Here is a 20120-nt window from a genome sequence, read left to right as displayed (position 1 = left end):
GACTGGGTGGGACATCATGCTACATGTCTGTGGCATGATGCCCCAGTGCTAGACATCGCTATAAACTGTCACACTGCAGACATCGTAGTGATATGACTGAAATTTTTTCAATGCTACATTAAAAATCCAAATCACACGCGCATGCACTAATTATACATTATCTATATACACTAATTACAGCACAGTACTAATTATTTACATACACCAATTACAGCACAGTACTAATTATTGATATACACTAATTACAGCACAGTACTAATTATTGATATACACTAATTACAGCACAATACTAATTATTGATATACACTAATTACAGCACAGTACTAATTATTTATATTCACTAATTACAGCACACCTTGATGGAATATGAAAACTACTTTCATAACAAAAGGATTTTAATAGTGCTTATAGTTGATTCTTAATATAAGAAATAAATGGCATCCTCTTTGTATATATAATGACACTGTATGTTTAGTACATTTATTTTTTATGTACGTGCCATATTTTTTCAGTTTCATCTGTGTCTGGATCTAAAATGCATTTAGCAAGCAGAAAGCGCAGAAAGTGGAACGAAGATGAAATAAGGGAATTCTATGATGCTGTTTGCAGGATTGGTGTTGGCAAATGGTCTGAAATTAGAAATGTTTTGAAAACTGACAGGTCTGGTGTGGACTTGAAGGATAAATGGAGAAATCTTCAAAAAACTGGTAAAATTAAAGAGCTTGATCATGAGAAGCAGGGCAGTGCAAAGAAAAGGAAAGAAAGTGACAATCTGACATGATTGTGATGGATATGAATGGAGAGTTTGACAATTAAAGTTTTCTGGATTTTGACTCTTTTTTTTTTTCCTCCCTTGTCTTATATATACATGGTTCATAGAGTCCTGGAGTTTTTTCAGGGTCTTTTCAAGGAATATTTTGTCTTAGAGAAATTGAACATTTCCGCTTTTCCACTGTTACTTACAGGTGTTGCAAGTCAATAGTGCCACAAAATTTGATCCTATTTTTTTTTTCATTCATTAGTTTTGGACAATATGTGAAATTAATTTTATATTCCATCAGATAAATTCAGTGGTTTTTTTTGTGTGCAAACTTTTCAGCTTATTTAAGGACTTTTCATGATAAAACAGCTTGAATGTTTGAAGTTAAATGAGTTTTCAAGGCAGCTCATAAATTTTTTTTCTCAGGGTTTTATGAACCATGGACATAGATATTGCTGTTCCAGTGGTGGCAGTAATGGCAGTTTTGGCATTGTTGCAAATCAACCACTGATTTTCATTATAGAAATTTTCTGTTTTCTTTCATATATACTGTTGAAAAGTTTAAATTCTGGGTACACCAAGCACCACCAGAATTTTAAATAAATTTTGTGTTGACCAGGACAACTTTATCAGCAGAACTACATCTCCATGTTCATTCATTTTACTTTGTATGCAGTACAAAAATGATGTTTTAATTATGTTGTTTTTTAGCTTGTATTTTCAATTACATTTACCCTTAACTCAAGGCATTGTTATTTCTTCAGGAAGTTGCACACATCTCCAGAGTAGCAAGAATTTGATATGTTCTTATATATCTCAAGTTTCTTTCAATTAGATTTTTAAAGTCTTGAATGCTGATCAAATCATATTCTGACTGTACTAAAGGTCAGATGTATGGTGAACACTAGTGTAATAGACTATCAGAGAGATCAGCTGCATTAATTATTGTTTATTTTATTGTTCATTTCATTTGTGATTTTAATAACATCAATTAAATACGTGCTACTATTGCATTGATTTCCTTTCCTGTGATGCTAAGTCCCCAGTTCTATTGTAAATGAAGGCACATAATTGAAAAGAACAAGATCCAAGTCTAATTCCTTGGTCATAGTCACTTTCAGCGTGAATAGACTGATTATGCAAGTCCAGGTCAGGACTTTCCAATGAATTTAAAAAAATTCATTGTTAAACATTTTCAGTCATTCGTTTGTATTTTGAGTCATTTTCTTTCCTGTCCTTGCAATATTTGAGTGTTTTCCTGTGGTTTTCTTCCAATTATGAAGGATTTAGCTCAGTGCTTCTTTTGTTCTTCATCTTATAATTAGTGTCAGGGTAGGTAGTGTCTACTCTTTTCTATTTTCTCCTTGTTTTGTATTTATTCTCTTTCAGGACCATAACATGCCTCTAGATGAGGGTAAATGTTAGCATAACAAGACCCCATGGAACACGGACCTCACCTCCCTATCATGTACTGCTTGTGCATGCACAGATGGAGTCTGATTGACTTTGGTCAGGTGATGTGTGGGACTTGGAGGAAAGTTGCCACAACCACACTTATCAGGGCAGGAAGAAAGGCCCCAGTTCCATCTTGTTGTTTCAGGATGACCCTCTGTTCAAAAGAAGAACTGAGGATCAATGAACTTGATCTGATGCCAGTATTGTATGTGAATGAGAGATCCACTGGAGGGGAAAGACCTGAGAGCCAGTTGTGCCATTTTGAAAGGGACAAGCAGCACTCTCTCAGTAGGAGAGAGTCATGCCTTCTCAACAGGGATGAGCAGTGGCCTGACAAGATAAGTACATTACCAGTGACCAACATAAGCGAGTTGTGCATTCCCAATCATAGGGAAGAGCAGCAGTCTTGTTCAGACACATCCGAGGTGGGTTCTTCTGTCAGATTTTCACCACTCTGCCAGGCATGGGTCATTTCCCAGTCACAGGGCCTCATTCAACAAACGAAATGGCAGTCTGTCATTGTCTAAATAAAAGGTGTCAAGAAATAATCAGCAACCTCATTTACTTCCGAGGACAAGTAGTTCCATTACCCCTTATGAACAGTTACAAGATGATGATGACACACATTTGACATAACCCTCTTTGGAGAGGGATACTGGAAAGGATGATGTTCTTTCCACTCTAGCAGACACTAATTAATTCCCAGAAGAATCAGCTGTGTTTGGGTCCTTCTCTCATTTATGGTTGCCTGCTCTTCCCATGTGTCAGATCAGGTGTCATACAAAGACAAACCACCTAGGATGCATTATTAGGTGGTGAATGAAATTGACTGACTTCTTTCTCAAGACTTTCTGAGCCTGATGAAACTGGTGTTTTCTCTGGTCTCAATGATTTCTGGAGCCCACTCGCACTCAGATCTTCTGCTGCAAAGGTTTGAGAGCTTGCACTACAGATTTTCTGTGGTCAGGAATCTGCCAGGCAGCAGAAGGAATGGTTAGACTCTCCTCCTACACCAGTCCAACTGGTTCAGCTAATGGAAAGGTGAACACCTTCTCCATGGAAGGGTGCAGTCAAAAGGGTAGATGAAAGACCAAAGCCAGGGTTTCTACTCCTGGATCATTTTTGTGTCCAAAACTTTGTGGAATGTTTCAGTTTGGAATCGATCTTTCTGCTTTAAACAAAAGTGTGCAGGAAGAATGCTTTAAATGGAGATGACAGCCGTAGTCTGGAATGCCAAAAGGTCTTCCCACTGGTCAGTCACAATAGATCTCCTTGATGTGTTTTTTCACATCCCCTTTTTCCTATCTCACAGGAATGCCTCTGATTTTTTGGGCACAAAGACATTTCAGTTTTGAATGTTTGACCTTGCCTATGCTCCCAAAACCTTTCCCAGGGTGATAGTAGGTGACACATTTGAGATCTTTAGGGGTACCCATCCTCCAGTATTTTGAGGACAGTATGCACAGGACTTATGTATGTGGGGTGAATTTCCTCACTAAAGGGATGTGGAGTTTCTTTATATTCCACCTGACAGAACAGTGGTGTCCTTGAAATGACTGCCACAGTAGTGATCTTGAAATGACTGCCAATGGTAATGGTCTTGAAATGATTGCCACAGTGGTGGTCTTTAAATGATTGTCACAGTGGTGGTCTTGAAATGACTGCCACAGTGGTGGTCTTGAAATGATTGCCACAGTGGTGGTCTTGAAATGACTGCCACAGTGGTGTTCATGAAATGCCTGCTAATGTAGTGGTCTTGCAGTGACTGCCACAATGGTGTTCTTGCAATGACTGCCACAGTGGTGGTCTTGAAAATCTTATTATGTGCATTTTTTATAAGATAGCTGCTCATGTTGACATTGTGCTTTCACTAAAACACTTCTTCTGATGTCTACTAAATGGAAATGGTGCCAGTCTGATATTGAATATGACCAAAATGGCATCAATCTTGAGAATCTTGTTCTTGTTGCTCCAGAAAATTGGAAAGTCAAATCAATATGGGTTTTCCACCAAAGACTTTGTGTAATGCCTTCAATGTCATAAATGAAAATGGTGCCTATTTGACATACAATATTTTCACCATGCAGCTGATTTGAATATCATGTTATCCTTGAAGAATATCAAAGATGGTTTAAAAATTTCATAGTTAAAAGGAAAAAGTGGTCATATCTTGAATTACCTGGAAAGTTTTGTTACACAGTGGAATGAGTAATACATAGTTGTACTTCAGGGACTTCAAAAGTGCCTTTGAAAGATAATATTCATTTTGTACATACTCAACAGATTTGTCAGATGCCTCTCTTGGAATCAGAATAGATTTGTCTCCTATTAGATCAGTTGTGAGATGAAAGAGGAAAAATGCATTGTATGGCATATTGCCCATCTCCATAGTGGTGTATGTTTATACAGCAAAACATTGAACGTGGGCTCCAGATAGAGACCCTGGTTTTATTGTTGATTGCTCATAGTAGTAATTATTATTTTTGTATCTGGCATTATCCTTATAATAGTAGCATTAGAAGTAACAATATCAGTTATTGTTATTATTATTAGTAGTAGTAGTAGTTGAAGCAATTTTGTTATTATGTCTCATCCACCCCCAAGGGAGGGAGACAGATTCGTTTTGATCTGTCCATCCCTCTATCCATTGCACTTTAAAGTCTGATGAGTCAAACCAGATCAAACTGGATATTTACATACTTTGGATGGGTTCCACAACCTAATTAGGTTCTGGAAAATGTGACCTCATTATTGAAATTTTTACCATTATTGAACTTTTTTTCCTTAGATGTTTAACCAAATCCTCTCAAGTAACTAAAATCAAATATGCCTTGAGACGGACAAGGTAAATTTAGTATGCTTACTTGCAGTAATATGTAGTTGACCCTGATTAAACTGACAGACCATTATACAATTTTTAATCTTGTTTTTACAAAAATTGGTTTTTGTTCTACAGATTTATGGAATTTTTGGAATTAGACATTTGTGTCATGAATCTTGTAAGCACAGTTGAGCAAAAAATACTTAATGTAGGCATATTAAAACTGATGGGCTATTTGCATTACTGTATAGATACCTGATTCGATTTTCAGGCAGTTACATCAGTTTTTCAATTTCTCTGCACAATTTTTAACTCGATTTTTTTTAAAATACAAAAGCTTGATACTGTGATTGACAAGAAAAACTTGAGGTAGATAAATAAAGTTCAATAATTAGGCTGTATTCACATGTATATAATCTTGATTAGGTTTTTGGTCATTTAAGTAATTCCATCTTTTTACACATTTTTTTAAAACTCCTTTGACAAAAAGCTTACTTACACCAATTAGCAAAAATAAAATTGGAGAAATTTGTTTTATAGTGAAATATAGGTCACTTATTTAGATTTTCTTGCCATTTTGCAGTATGTTCTAATTTGGTTTATTTTATTTTGTTGACTTCATCTTAATTAGTTTTCAGTGGTTTTAAAAATACAAAATTATTTTTTCAGGAGAGGTCCAAGATTTTTGGCCTCTTACATAAACCTTTTGTACAGATATCAAATTTATTCTATTTTTGGCACATCTGAAGTCTTTTGTAATGTATGAAACTGTTTTCATCAAATGAGAGGAAGGCTGAAATATGGACCTTACAATTTTGGCGAAGGGGGGAGGGTATGTTGCTGCTTTCAGAAATAAATCCTTTTTAGTTGTATTCTTGTTTGTTGTTGATAATGATGATGGTGATGATAACATTTTTAAAAATCTCACCACAACATATTTAAAATTGATGTGTGTCTGCTACCATAAGAAGCAATGAAACGCTTGTCCAGTACAAAAGTGATAAGATTCATTCAGAATTTTATTTCTATTATTTTCTTTTTAAATAGGATCATTATCAGTAAGAAAAATAACAATAAATAATAATTAAATGTTCAACTATCTGTAATTATTGAGAATTATTCAGACAAAGGCTGCATTCATTTTGTATTCACTTTACAACAATCATGGTAGCAATCATAATAACAAAATAAATATAAATATGGATTCTTATCATTATCTTTTATTATTATTATTATTATGATTATTATTTTTATTATTGTATAATTCTCAATTAATGCTAATCAAAAGATGTTTTTAACCTAAATATTAAATAATAAAGAAATAACAGCTTTATTTAAAAAGAAATAAAAAGTTTTGACCAGGAGTCATTCCCATTCACTAAATACACTTTATTTGTAAAACAAAATACATCTCCGGGAAAATGATATGCCTCTTAACACCAAGACTCAAGAGTACAGCTTTGATTTAACACCAAGACTCAAGAGTACAGCTTTGATATAACACCAAGACTCAAGAGTACAGCTTTGATATAACACCAAGACTCAAGAGTACAGCTTTGAAATAACACCAAGACTCAAGAGTGCAGCTTTGATATAACAACAAGACTCAAGAGTACAGCTTTGATATAACAAGACTCAAGAGTACATCTTTGAAATAACACCAAGACTCAAGAGTACATCTTTGATATAACACCAAGACTCTAGAGTACAGCTTTGATATAACACCAAGACTCAAGAGTACAGCTTTGATATAACACCAAGACTCAAAGAGTACAGCTTTGATATAACACCAAGACTCAAGAGTACAACTTTGATATAACACCAAGACTCAAGAGTACAGCTTTGATATAACACCAAGACTCAAAGAGTACAGCTTTGATATAACACCAAGACTCAAAGAGTACAGCTTTGATAGTTACAAATCAAAATGATGAGACTGGGGTCATAACTAGGTAACAGGTCAAGTTAGACTGCTACTGTATGTCAGTCTTCATTGATTTCCTCTTTCCTTTATTTCACTGAAGATGCTTTATGTAATTCAAAATTTACTGTACAGGTTTAGCTCATACAGTGTGAAGAGACACTGGTTTATCTCCTATAGTGTGAAGAGACACTGGTTTAGTTCATGCAGTGTGATGAGACACAGATTCAGCTTTCAGTGTGCAGAGACACTGGTTTAGCTCATACAGTGTGAAGAGACACAGGTTTTGCTCATACAGTGTGATGAGACACGGGTTTTGCTTAGTGTGACGAGACACTGGTTAAGCTCATACAGTGTGAAGAGACAGGTTTTACTCATACAGTGTGATGAGACACAAGTTTCGCTCATACAGTGTGATGAGACACTGGTTTAGATAATACAGTGTGAAGAGACACTGGTTTAGCTCATACAGTGTGAGAGACCGGTTTAGCTCATACAGTGTGATGAGACAAGTTTTGCTCAGTGTGAAGAGACAACTGGTTTAGCTCATACAGTGTGAAGAGACACTGGTTTAGCTCATTCAGTGTGAAGAGACACTGGTTTAGCTCATTCAGTGTGAGGAGACACTGGTTTAGCTCATACAGTGTGAAGAGACACTGGTTTAGCTCATACAGTGTGAAGAGACACTGGTTTAGCTCATACAGTGTAAAGAGACACTGGTTTAGCTCACTCAGTGTAAAGAGACACTGGCTTAGCTCACTCAATGTGAAGAGACACTGGTTTAGCTCATACAGTGTAAAGAGACACTGGTTTAGCTCACTCAGTGTGAAGAGACACTGGTTTAGCTCATTCAATGTGAAGAGACACTGGTTTAGCTCATACAGTGTAAAGAGACACTGGTTTAGCTCATACAGTGTGAAGAGACACTGGTTTAGCTCATACAGTGTAAAGAGACACTGGTTTAGCCCATACAGTGTGAAGAGACACTGGTTTAGCTCATACAGTGTGAAGAGACACTGGTTTAGCTCATACAGTGTAAAGAGACACTGGCTTAGCTCATAGTGTGTAGTAGTGACAAAGGTTTAGATTAATTGAATCATATGCATTGGTGTAGAATAAGAAAATGGCACCTGAGAATCAGAATTTGTATCAGGCACAAGGCTTTGTTGAGAGTTTAATGCAAATTCTTTACCCCAGGGGTGGAATTTACCTAACCTACAATGAAGCATAAAGAAGGATTCTTTTTCTCACATTTCTGAATGAAAAATGATGTTTGAAGTAAAATTGGTGCATGTATAGAGTAAATACTTGTGTAATTTTCCAACACCAAAACACTCACTAAAGATTTCCTTACCTTTAGATAGAGTGTAATAGGTTGGGTTTACACCAAAAAAGTCAGCGTAGATGTTAAACGATGTTTAAACACGTTCTAGCTTTCATGAAACGGTCACTGAAACAGCTATTGTAGGTACAGTACACCTTGTCTGAATTTCATGCTGCAGATAGCTTGCAAAAAGATACAGATGTGAACAGGTAAAAATGAAAAGTTCACTATTATCATAAGATTAATCAAGACAGACAAAAAGTAATGAAATAATCCTAGTCAGCCTTACTATATGCTGTCCCAACATCAGAGCACTGGCACTCTTAAGACTCAAGTTACCCATAGTGCCACAATGCACCCACCTTGCTCCATGGCCAGTTGTGTCACACTACTTATATATTCCGTCTCTGCTCTGGTGGCTCTGTGGTTAGAGCATCTGCCTTGGATGTGGGAGGTTGTGGGTTCGAAACCCCAGCTCAGACATACCAAAAGACTTATAAAAATGTTGCGAACAGCTGCCTCGCTAGGCACTCAACGTTAAGACATTAGTGTTCAGAATGGTTGGCTTGGTGACAGGATAATGTGACTGAGTGGGAAATCATGCTACATGTCTTGCAGCATGATGCCCCAGTGCTAGACATCACTATAAACTGCTACACTGCAGACCACACCAATATAACTGAAAAATTATTAAAGCTACATAAAAAATCCAAATCATACACACACACAAACACACACACACACACACCGTCTCCAGACACATACAAAATATTCAATTGGTGGAGACATATGATATAGTACCATGATGGTTTCATGCCATTATTTGGCCACTTAGTACCTTATTCCTGTTATGGACACAGAGCAGCCAATAGCTGTTCTGTCACTGTCAGACCCTGTCACCTGAATCAGACCACATGAGGTCAGTAACAAAGCCATCTAGCCTATAATGTTGAATTATGGGCCAGCTTATGTTCATCAACATCCTATATGCTGTACCAACATCAGAACACTGGCACTCTTAAGACACAGGCTACCCATAGTGCCACAGTTACAACACCTTTGCTCCATGGCCAATTGTATCACACTGTTTATGTACATATTCCGTCTCTGCACACATACAAAACATCCAGTTGGTGGAGACATATGGTATGGTAAAATCATAGTTTCATGCCACTCTATGGCCACTTAGTGCCCTGTTCCTCTAAAGGACACAGAGCAGCCAATAGCTTCATTTTTACAACAAAACATCTCTCAGCCAGAGAGTTCTTTGCCGTCTGGGATTAATCAATGCGACAGCAGACATCACTGTCCTACACTGCCTATTTATGAGGCAATGATACTGTTGTCCCAATGGCAGCTGAAACTTTGCTGCTTGGAACAAACAATGCATGTGAGGTTCCTCCCATCTCAGGAATTGGAGAACCTCACTTGGCATACATTGTGTGGCTCCATGCAGGTATAACCTCCGAGTGGACAGTTTGTAATGATTCAAGGTTTGGTTAGATATCTCCTTCCATCAATCCAGGAGGATAGTGGCAGTGAGTGACTTACTCAGGAATGTCTGTTGCATTTCAATATTCTAGAGATGAAAGCCATCTCTAAGCATTCCATTGGTTGCAGAAGAATCCGCATCGAAGGATGTTCTCATTTTTGTGCAACATCTGCACCAATGAATTATCATAGAAAGTAAGGGGGAACAAAGTTCTCAGACCTTTGCATTCTTCTTTGAGAATTTCTTAAGTTGGTGTCTTTAATGACATATCCATGGATAAATTCATCAAATTCCAGGCCAGCTACAGGTATTAGTAAACTTGCTGTCCGAGCAGTATTAACTAATTCAAGCGGAATGGTCTCTTCATCCCTCAGGTTTTACTTTAATGTTTACCTACTGTGAGATCTATTTGCAAGAAGGGGATTGCGGAATGGTCTCTTCATCCCTCAGGTTTTACTTTAATGTTTACCTACTGTGAGATCTATTTGCAAGAAGGGGATTGCGGAATGGTCTCTTCATCCCTCAGGTTTTACTTTAATGTTTACCTACTGTGATCAATCACTGGCAGATCTATTTGCAAGAAGGGGATTGCAGAAATTCTAACCCTGATGTCTCCAGCCCTGGATAAGAAGACCTTGACATTCTACAACTTTCTTTAGATCGGAATGGTTTGGACACATGCGCTTACCCTCCAACACGTGTTTATGAATGTGATTTCTAAATTCAGAGTGTTTCCTCACCCTGACTGCTTCACTCATGTGGGAAAAATTGTGGATCAACAACTTATCAATATATAAGCTGAAATCTCCATAAAAAGAGATATTTCCTCATCTGCTCAAGCAAGCATTCCATCTCAATCCAGAGTTGTTGAACCTTCATGTCTGGGTCATATTAAACAAGCCCTCATGAACAAACTATGCTCAGATGAAGTGTTTGAGTGTGTGTGTGTGTGATTTGGATTTTTAACGTAGCTTTAACATTTTTTCAGTCATATCACTATGATGTCTGCAGTGTGGCAGTTTATAGTGATGTTTAGCACCGGGGCATCATGCTGCAGACATGTAGCACGATGTCTCACCCAGTCACATTATCCTGACATCAGGCAGGCCAGTCCTAACACTAACCTCTTAATGCTCAGTGCCAAGCTAGACAGCTGTTAGTACCATTTTTATAAGTCTTTGTTAAAACTCAGCCAGAGATCAAACCCAGACCTCCCACATCCGAGGCGGATGCTCTAACCACTAGGCAGATCAAGTGTTTAAAAAAAATCACTTGAGCAAGACAGCCCTCCACCTGAATTAAACAAGGAAAAAGGAGAATATTTGCACAATGGCTTGAACATGGACACACTGTGCTGCTGGTTGCATCAATATTTCCATAGCAAACTTTCTTCTTTGGCTCTTTGGTGAGAAAAAGTTGGCACTAATCACAACAAAAGGCTATGGCTACATGATCCTCAACATGCTGTCATCATGAAAGATAGCTCAAACAAGACCTATCCAATCTGATTTCAAATTTTTGAGTTCATATGTCCAAATGTGTTGGCTTTGTGCCCAGAGTTGATCAATCATGGAATTTAATCTGATTGAATAAGCTTGATCCGCTCTCAGAGACTTCATTGGTTCACCTCCCATATAATACCTGCTTCCTACTTTCAATACAGATGCCAGCCAGAATTAGAGAGAGGCATGCTTTATCATTTGACCTGCACTACTTGCAATTCAAACAGGATGGAACAGTATAATTTGAGATGGCCCCCTTAACTGCTGCTAAACAGGCTCCCATTTGCAGGGAATCAGACTTTTTATTGTGAAAAAACTTTCCACTCTGGACACTTCATCTCAAGGTTGTCTGCAAGACCCAGTGTGAGTTCTGAAGTGGTACTTCAAAGGACTTTTTTATCCAGTGTATCGAGCAAGATCACACCTCTTCTTACCCCTCAGAGAGCTAAGGACTTTTCATCAGCACAGACACTCTTGTCCTGGATAAAATGGTTTATTTGGTCAATATATAGGGAGATAATCCCAAATCAGATGAATTTTCTTCATATTTCAGCTCACAAATTTAGGGCAGTTGCCACAGGCATTGCATTTTGAATGAAACTGTTACCCAACTGACATTATCCATGTCTTGAGATGGCAGTTTGAGTCCACTGTTTGCCAGCTTTTATTTCAGAGATCTTTCTTCTCTAAAGGTTCAACTAACCAGAAAGGACCAATAGCCATGGCACAACAGGTTACCTTCCCGGGTCATTTGACAGCTTCAGAAGGACAAGGCTTGTTAATGTCTTCTGCTGGATTTTCCCATTTGAAGCCACTTTGCCAACAAATGGAGTCTATGTTCCAGTTGGGTAATCTAGAAGCACATAACCAAGGGACTGGAGATGGCCTCTCCATGGTAAGAAGACGTAATTCCATTCATCTCTTATCTCTTCTCCAAAGGTATTATGATTGGGTAACATATTTGATGGAAAACCTATATTTTTTCTAGTAAAATGTTCTGATAATAATGCACATACAACATTCCAGCCACCCTGTAATAACATCCGTATAAAGAGCTCCCGCTCCAGTGGTAACTGAAGTATTCATGGGATTTGGCGCCAATCCCTATATCAAGAGATCACTATCTAACTGTCACCTAGGTGGGCAAATAACTTGGAGCTTTGTAGCTAAAACATTATTGCCGGGGTGGGGGGAGTCAGGATTTATGAGGCAGTAGTAGTTCTGTAAGGTATTATAATCAGGTAAGTATTATTGTTTACAAATATTTTATTTAGAAAAATGTTATTTATTTTCTTGAAAATAATGTCCATTCCCATACATTGCAGTGAAAGAATCGTGGCAGTATATGCTTTTCAGTTAGGTGGAGGTACTATTAAAACATAAAATTCACTTATCTTCTTTTGCATATCTTCGTTATCTCCCAGTTTAAATGATAATCGCTTGTTCAAGAAATTTCATGTAAATTATACAATAATAATTGCATACAAAACAGGACACTAACAATAAATAGTTTCATAGCGTGTATAATTATTCTATTTTGTACAGTAACATTTTGAAATCACATTGATCATTGGCACCAATCCTCTGCAGGTGGCACCAATTAATCAGCAGTATTTACAGTTCTGGCCTTTTCCATTTTTACTTGTACTTTTTTCAGAGAAAATTAAATGTTAGTGGTTTACACAGAATTTACTGTTAAATATTGTGTGAAACAGGAACTAAATTGGTAGTGATAAATACTGCTCTTGCATTAGGTTTACTGTATATATGTAGTCATTACTTCAACACAGTTTAATTCTAGGTTGTATAACTAGCCCCATCATCTACTGCTGGCATCTAAAACATCAATACCGACCGTTCTTGTTTTGGTGTAGGGACTATAATTGGAAGACTTCTGAGTCCATCTTGATTCGCTTGCAAAGAAAAGATTTGGGGAAATCTCAACCAATACATTGCTACCCTTGTCAGTCCATCCATCCATCTATCATACCTTGGTTATGTATTTAAACTGGGAATTATTAGCCCCAGAACCATGCAGCTATGTTCATATGTTGTTGAGTATAACATCATTTTCTTTAAAACTGTTGGCAACATGTATACAGATTTTTTTGTGGATGCATCTTTTTAAGTAAATTGCCATTGAACTGTCAAAATTAAGTCTCTCTGACCCATATTCCATACTACAATTTACAAAGATGCATACAACTTTGTGTTTTGATTTCTTGATCAGTACAACCCTTCTGAATAAAATTTAGGACACTTCAACCTATATTTCATGGTTTAGTGCCTTAGTGAAGTTCTGTTTTGGTCAGTTTCTTGAGTATTTTTTAGATTCGTGCAACACTAGATGAAGCTTGGTGAGTGCAGTAACAATATAAATTAGGTCATTGTGATCAGCATTTCATGTTCCATTGGCTTTGCATATGCTGAGCAAAAGAGGGTGGTGCAGCATTAGTGTTCTATGAATATAATTCTAGCTTAATTTATACTCAAGAAGTATTGATATAAACACCAAATCTAATGTATTTTACCATACTGTCCATGACACAGAGTATGCTAATCTCACTTTGATATGTTTGGTATTATAGACCAGAGTCCTAAAGTGCTGAATCAGCTTTGTTCTGTTCTAGTCTGTTGATGCAAATAGTAAACTTGTTTGAATGAGATTGTTATTTTGTATGCATTGTACAACAATCCCATCAGTGAAACTTCATTCTGTCTGTTTGTTCCAATGATTGAAATAGTACTCACACAATGCATGTAAAAATTCTGATCTGTGTAAATATCATTTGTTTAACATTCGTCACAATATGTGTAACAAGTCTCTATAAAGACAGACCAATACTAATACAATAAACAAATGGACAAAAATAATGAAGAAGAAAAAAACATGATATTATGATATGTAAAATGATATTGATCTTGTGTACAGCTAATGTAGTGAGACATTCACTTTAATGCAAATATGCTTTTATATGTTCATTTTTGTCTTGTTAACTTTACATTGTTAGAATTGTGCAGTATTTTATGATACTGAACACACTGATATTGCATGCACATGCATGACACATGTGCCTAAAACTAGTATTGTATATTAGGAACTACTTTGTAAACAAAACATGTACACTCATGTAGGAGGCACTTTAGATTTTGGTTGATTAGGTATTTTTATAATTAAGCCTTAGGTAGAATCAGAAAATGAGTATATAATAAAAAGGTTACTGCATTTGTATCGGAAAATATGAACTCATTTTCTCAGACATACTTCACACCCAAAGGTCATGCAGTATTGTATATGTGTGGGTGGCTCATATAACCAGATGCATTGTTCAAAATTCAAACTTCACAGCTCAAAAACTCAAAATTTACAGTTTAAAATTCCACATTCTTTGAACAGAGTTATCCTGTGGCTGCTCCTTCTTTTGGAGCTCAATGGTTCCATGGAATTCATCATGTATGGAATGTCAGTATTTTATGATTATCAATATGAAATTGAGATTGGGCAGGGGCAGGTATATGTTATACATGGGCAGGGTCAAGTACAGGTTATACAGGGACAGGGTCAAGTACATGGTATACAGGGGCAGGGTCAGGTACATGTTATACAGGGGCAAGGTCAAGTACAGGTTATACAGGGGCAGGGTCAAGTACAGGTTATACAGGGGCAGGGTCAAGTACAGGTTATACAGGGGCAAGGTCAAGTACAGGTTATACAGGGGCAGGGTCAAGTACAGGTTATACAGGGGCAGGGTCAAGTACATGTTATACAGGGGCAGGGTCAAGTACAGGTTATACAGGGGCAGGGTCAAGTACAGGTTATACATGAGCAGTGTCAAATACAAGCTTTACATGTTGGACTTTATATACTATTGATTTTATTTTGATACTTGTTCACACATGTGGTCATGGGTTTGTTTTTGTAATTGACTTCCATGTAATTCAGTACATATTTAAGTTTTTAAATTTTTTTTGTTGATGATTACATGCTTTGTTTTACTCTACTAGTCAATGATCAAGAGCTTATGAATGGTCTTTTGTCTGCCCATATGTTAGCACAAGTTTGTTATTGTGACTCATACTAAACAACTTGAAGGATTGCCATGAAACTATACACACATTCATCCATAGTCTAGTTGGTCCTGATTGAAAACAGTGCTTTTTGGACATTCAGTATGGTCACCTCAAATCTGTTATTGCTACACCTCCTGAATGGATGGTCATATCAACTTGGAGTTTTCACTAAAACACTTATCATGATGTCTAGTTGATTCAATGGTGCTGATCTTGAAGATATTATTATCGCTGCTTACCCAGAATGGGTGGTCATATTACCATGGGGTTTTCACTGAAAGACTTCTTATGATGTCTAGTTGATCCATTGGTGCTGATCTTGAAAATATTATTATCACTGCTTACCCAGAATGGATGGTCATATTGCCATGGGGTTTTCACTGAAAGACTTCTCATGATGTCTAGTTGGTCCAAAATAAAAAAATGTGCCAATTTGAGGTCCAATATGGCCACCACATTCGCCATCATGAAAATCTGTTTATGACTTCTCCTGAATGCAAATTCATATTGACATCTTGTTTTCACCAAAAGACTTCTTATGATGTCTTGTTAGTCCTAAATCAAAATGGTGCCAATCTAATGTCTAATGTTATCACTGCTATTAAATTAATGGCCATACCAGCATGCGTATTTCACTTAAAGATTTCTTGTAATGTTTTCTTAATCCTAAATTAGAATGGTGCTGATCCATCATCCAGTATGTGGTCATATTGAAAATCTTGTTTTAGCTTCTCAAATGGAAATCCATTGGACATAGGATTTTCATCAGTAGTGTTTTTATTGTGTCTAGTTGGACCTAAAGGAAAATGACCAACACTCACTATGGCCAAAATGATGGCTATATTAACACCACCAAAACTTCTTATGATACCTAGTTGGTCCCAAATGAAAATGATACCATCATGACTCAAATATCTTGTAGTCACCAAAAGATTTTGAATGATGTCAACTTTGTTCTAAATGAAAACAGTGCTATCTGACACCCAGTATTTTCATCACAGCTAATCTGAAAATCATGTTATAACTGAAGAACAGCAGAAATGGCTTCAACACGTAGCAATCAAAAGAAAGAAATTGTTTTATCTTAAATTACTGGAAATTATTTTCTCCCAGTAGAGCATCAGACCTTTTGAAGAACTTGTGTTTATGATTATTGTGTTCCTTGTTTTATAAAATATTTTGTTGAGTTTCATTTAACATCAAGTATTTGTACTTTTAATAATCGATGAACTGAACAGAAACAAAACAATAAAAAAAACCAGAAAATTAATCGTAGAATTGAGTTTTTTCACATTACTGCAGTCTTTCCAGGAAAATAGCTTTTATGATGTTTAGCAGTTTAGGCCTTGGAGAATCACAGATTTACTAGATTGAATCAAATTTGAGTTTGTATTGTCCAAACTTTTTGGCACAGATGCAAGACCTTGGAAATTACTTATATGTCCCAGTAATTGTGAAGTAATGATATTGAGATGACAAAAACATTATTTTTTCTTATAATCAGAGATATATTAAAGGTACTAATTGATTTAAATTATCATTTAGTACACAAATTCTTTCAAAAAATGTTCCTGTATTGATTTATATTTTTACTATGGTGTATTATGTGTCATCATTTCCCTCATTTATTAGTCTGTGTGTCATTGCAGAGAGGACGTTGTCGTTTGAAAGAAGTTCTGTTCAATCCCATTGCATATTATTTAGCAAAACTATGTTTAGAATGCCTGGACTATTTCATACCTAAGTGATGATTGGTTAAATAGGTTTAAGTCATCGGTCACTCATTCTGCTGTATACAAGGCTGGATTATCTCCCATTTTGAAGTTCACCAGTAACAGTGTTCTTACTTTGTTGTTCAAGAGGTGTTGAGTAATGCCTATACATGATTTACAAGTATGAGTTTTTATGTGTCTGCCATATGGCAGAGTACATCTTGTAATGATTTCATAAATAACATACAATTGGGATAAGGAAGAAACCTATTGATTTGAAGGTCTAAAGTCAAAGCCACTGAAAGAACATAATTAATTTTTACGTAATAATAGTAGATCTAAATCACAGACTTGTACCAAGCTTTATGAATGGCTTATTCTTTGGGTGAGGAAGAAGCCTATCACTGTGGGGGTCAAAAATTAAGGGTCAGTGCCTCTGTGGCTAAAAGAAAAGAAAATGGTTTCAGAACAGGAACAGTAATTAAATATCATTGACCTAGATCAAACATTTGTGTATGGCTTGCACTTGTGTTAAGGAAGAAGCCTTTGAATTTGGGGGTACAAAGGTCCAACACCAAGATCACTGTGACTGAAGACTTGTTTGGGCACAGTAAATTTAGTTCTACATCACAGACCTGCAATAAACTTTGTATATAGTTTGCACTTGGAGTATAGGAAGAATGATATTGATTTAGGATCAAAAGTTCAAAGGTCATGACCTCTGGCTGAAGAAATAGTTTCCGCAGAAAATTTCAGTTCTTGACCTTATACCTTCACCTATGATTGTGAATGGCTTACATTTTGGGTAAGAAATGAAAACATTTTGATTTGGGGAGCAAAAGGTCAAAGGTCTAGGACACAGTGACTGCAAGAAGATTTATTTACATAATGACTTGCAAGTTCTATTAAGGTATGTAGGCCAAGTGTGTGTAGATTTGCACTTATGGTATGGAAGAAGCCTGATGGGGTTAAAGGTCATGGTCATTGTTTCAAGAAGAAAAAGGGATTTTACATGGTAGCTTTTGTTCTAAAGTAAGCTTTAAGACCAGACTAAGTGGATGGCATGCATTTCAAGTAATGAAAACACCTATAGATAATAATCATAGTAATCTAATCAGAAAATAATGGTTTATGTGGAATGTGTTTAGTTAAAGACCAGATACATTGACCAAAGATCCAGGTCATTTATACCCATTGGTCAGTAATCTCCAGTCAACCATACATTAGTAATGCCTATGTAAAGGACTATTAAATTTGGGGCAGGTCTATAAACATAAAGTTCACAATACTTTCATTTTGAGAAAGCATAATGTGCAAAATATATCTAGCCATTGATATAACTTTAAGTTAGTGATTGCCAAAGTACACCTAGCCTATGATATAACATTAATTGGATGATTTCCAAAGTACATCTAGCCATTGATATAACATTAGTTTAATGATTGCTAAAGTACATCTAGCCTTTGATATAACATTAATTAGATGATTGCTAAAGTACATCTAGCCATTGATATAACATTAGTTTAATGATTGCTAAAGTACATCTAGCCATTGATATAACATTAATGATTGCCAAAGTACATCTAGCCATTGATATAACATTAATTGGATGATTTCCAAAGTACATCTAGCCATTGATATAACATTAGTTTAATGATTGCTAAAGTACATCTAGCCATTGATATAACATTAATGATTGCCAAAGTACATCTAGCCATTGATATAACATTAATTGGATGATTTCCAAAGTACATCTAGCCATTGATATAACATTAGTTTAATGATTGCTAAAGTACACCTAGCCTATGATATAACATTAATTGGATGATTTCCAAAGTACATCTAGCCATTGATATAACATTAATTGGATGATTTCCAAAGTACATCTAGCCATTGATATAACATTAGTTTAATGATTGCTAAAGTACATCTAGCCATTGATATAACATTAATTTAATGATTTTTTTTTATTGATTACTTTTGTTCACCTGCTCGTCATTTGGGAATAGAACATGATGGATGAATAAAAAAAACAAGGCAAACGTGAATTAAATAGGACTTAGAGGGCAAGCCAAGCTTGATATTGTATAGAATTTCAATATCAACATGAGGAATCACTGCTTCCAGCTTTTGTCTAAATTCTTAGACTTTGCAATTAATATTTCACTTTGTTTATATGTTTTAAAAATGCATATTAGAGGTGCTCTGTTATTGCTTACATCAGAAAGTCTTTCAGTCGGCATATATAATATTGCAAATACTGCCATTAGTAGTTATATGAGTGTATTGGGGGTCATATCAAAATCATGTAGACCCCATAGTTTAACATGCAGGAGGCAATATGAGGTCAAACAGGAAATCCTATGTTAAAATGATCCATAGGTTTAACATGGGAATGGCATCATGGGTTTAAAGGTGGCTATAGGGCCAAAGGGTTTACAGTTTTTGTATGTACAACCTAACATACCACATATACAATCCATCACCTACTTTTATATTACTATCCAAGCACACAACATATACAATCCATCACCTACTATTTTGATTACTATCCAAGCACACGACATATACAATCCATCACCTACTTTTTTGAGTACTATCCAAGCACACGACATATTTAATCCATCACCTACTTTTTTATTACTATCCAAGCACACAACATATACAATCCATCACCTTCTTTTTTGATTACTATCCAAGCACACAACATATACAATCCATCACCTACTTGTTTGATTACTATCCAAGCACACGACATATACAATCCATCACCTACTTGTTTGATTACTATCCAAGCACACAACATATACAATCCATCACCTACTTTTTTGATTACTATCCAAGCACACGACATATACAATCCATCACCTACTTTTTTTATTATTATCCAAGAACATGACATTTACAATCCATCACCTACTTTTTTGATTACTATCCAAGCACACAACATATACAATCCATCACCTACTTTTTTGATTACTATCCAAGCACATGACATATACAATCCTACTTTTTTGATTACTATCCAAGCACACGACATATACAAACCATCACCTACTTTT

At 36.1% G+C, this 20120-nt stretch overlaps 1 protein-coding gene across 1 annotated transcript in view; it reads left to right on the top strand.

The window, feature by feature from the left end:
* Positions 1-5908, top strand: part of LOC149772417 (telomeric repeat-binding factor 2-like) — a 60897-nt gene extending 54989 nt beyond the window's left edge. Inside the window, exon 10 of the mRNA XM_089947847.1 lies at positions 513-5908. Coding sequence (XP_089803973.1) covers positions 513-781 — 269 coding nt within the window. The 3' untranslated portion in view covers positions 782-5908. The remainder of the gene's footprint in view (positions 1-512) is intronic.
* The last annotated feature ends 14212 nt before the right edge of the window (positions 5909-20120 follow it).

This window comes from Sinohyriopsis cumingii, unplaced genomic scaffold, assembly GCF_028554795.1.
Source record: "Sinohyriopsis cumingii isolate HCF-2022 unplaced genomic scaffold, ASM2855479v2 utg001510l, whole genome shotgun sequence".
NCBI classification, from domain to species: Eukaryota; Metazoa; Mollusca; class Bivalvia; order Unionida; family Unionidae; genus Sinohyriopsis; species Sinohyriopsis cumingii.
This window is presented reverse-complemented; position numbering and strand designations above follow the sequence as displayed.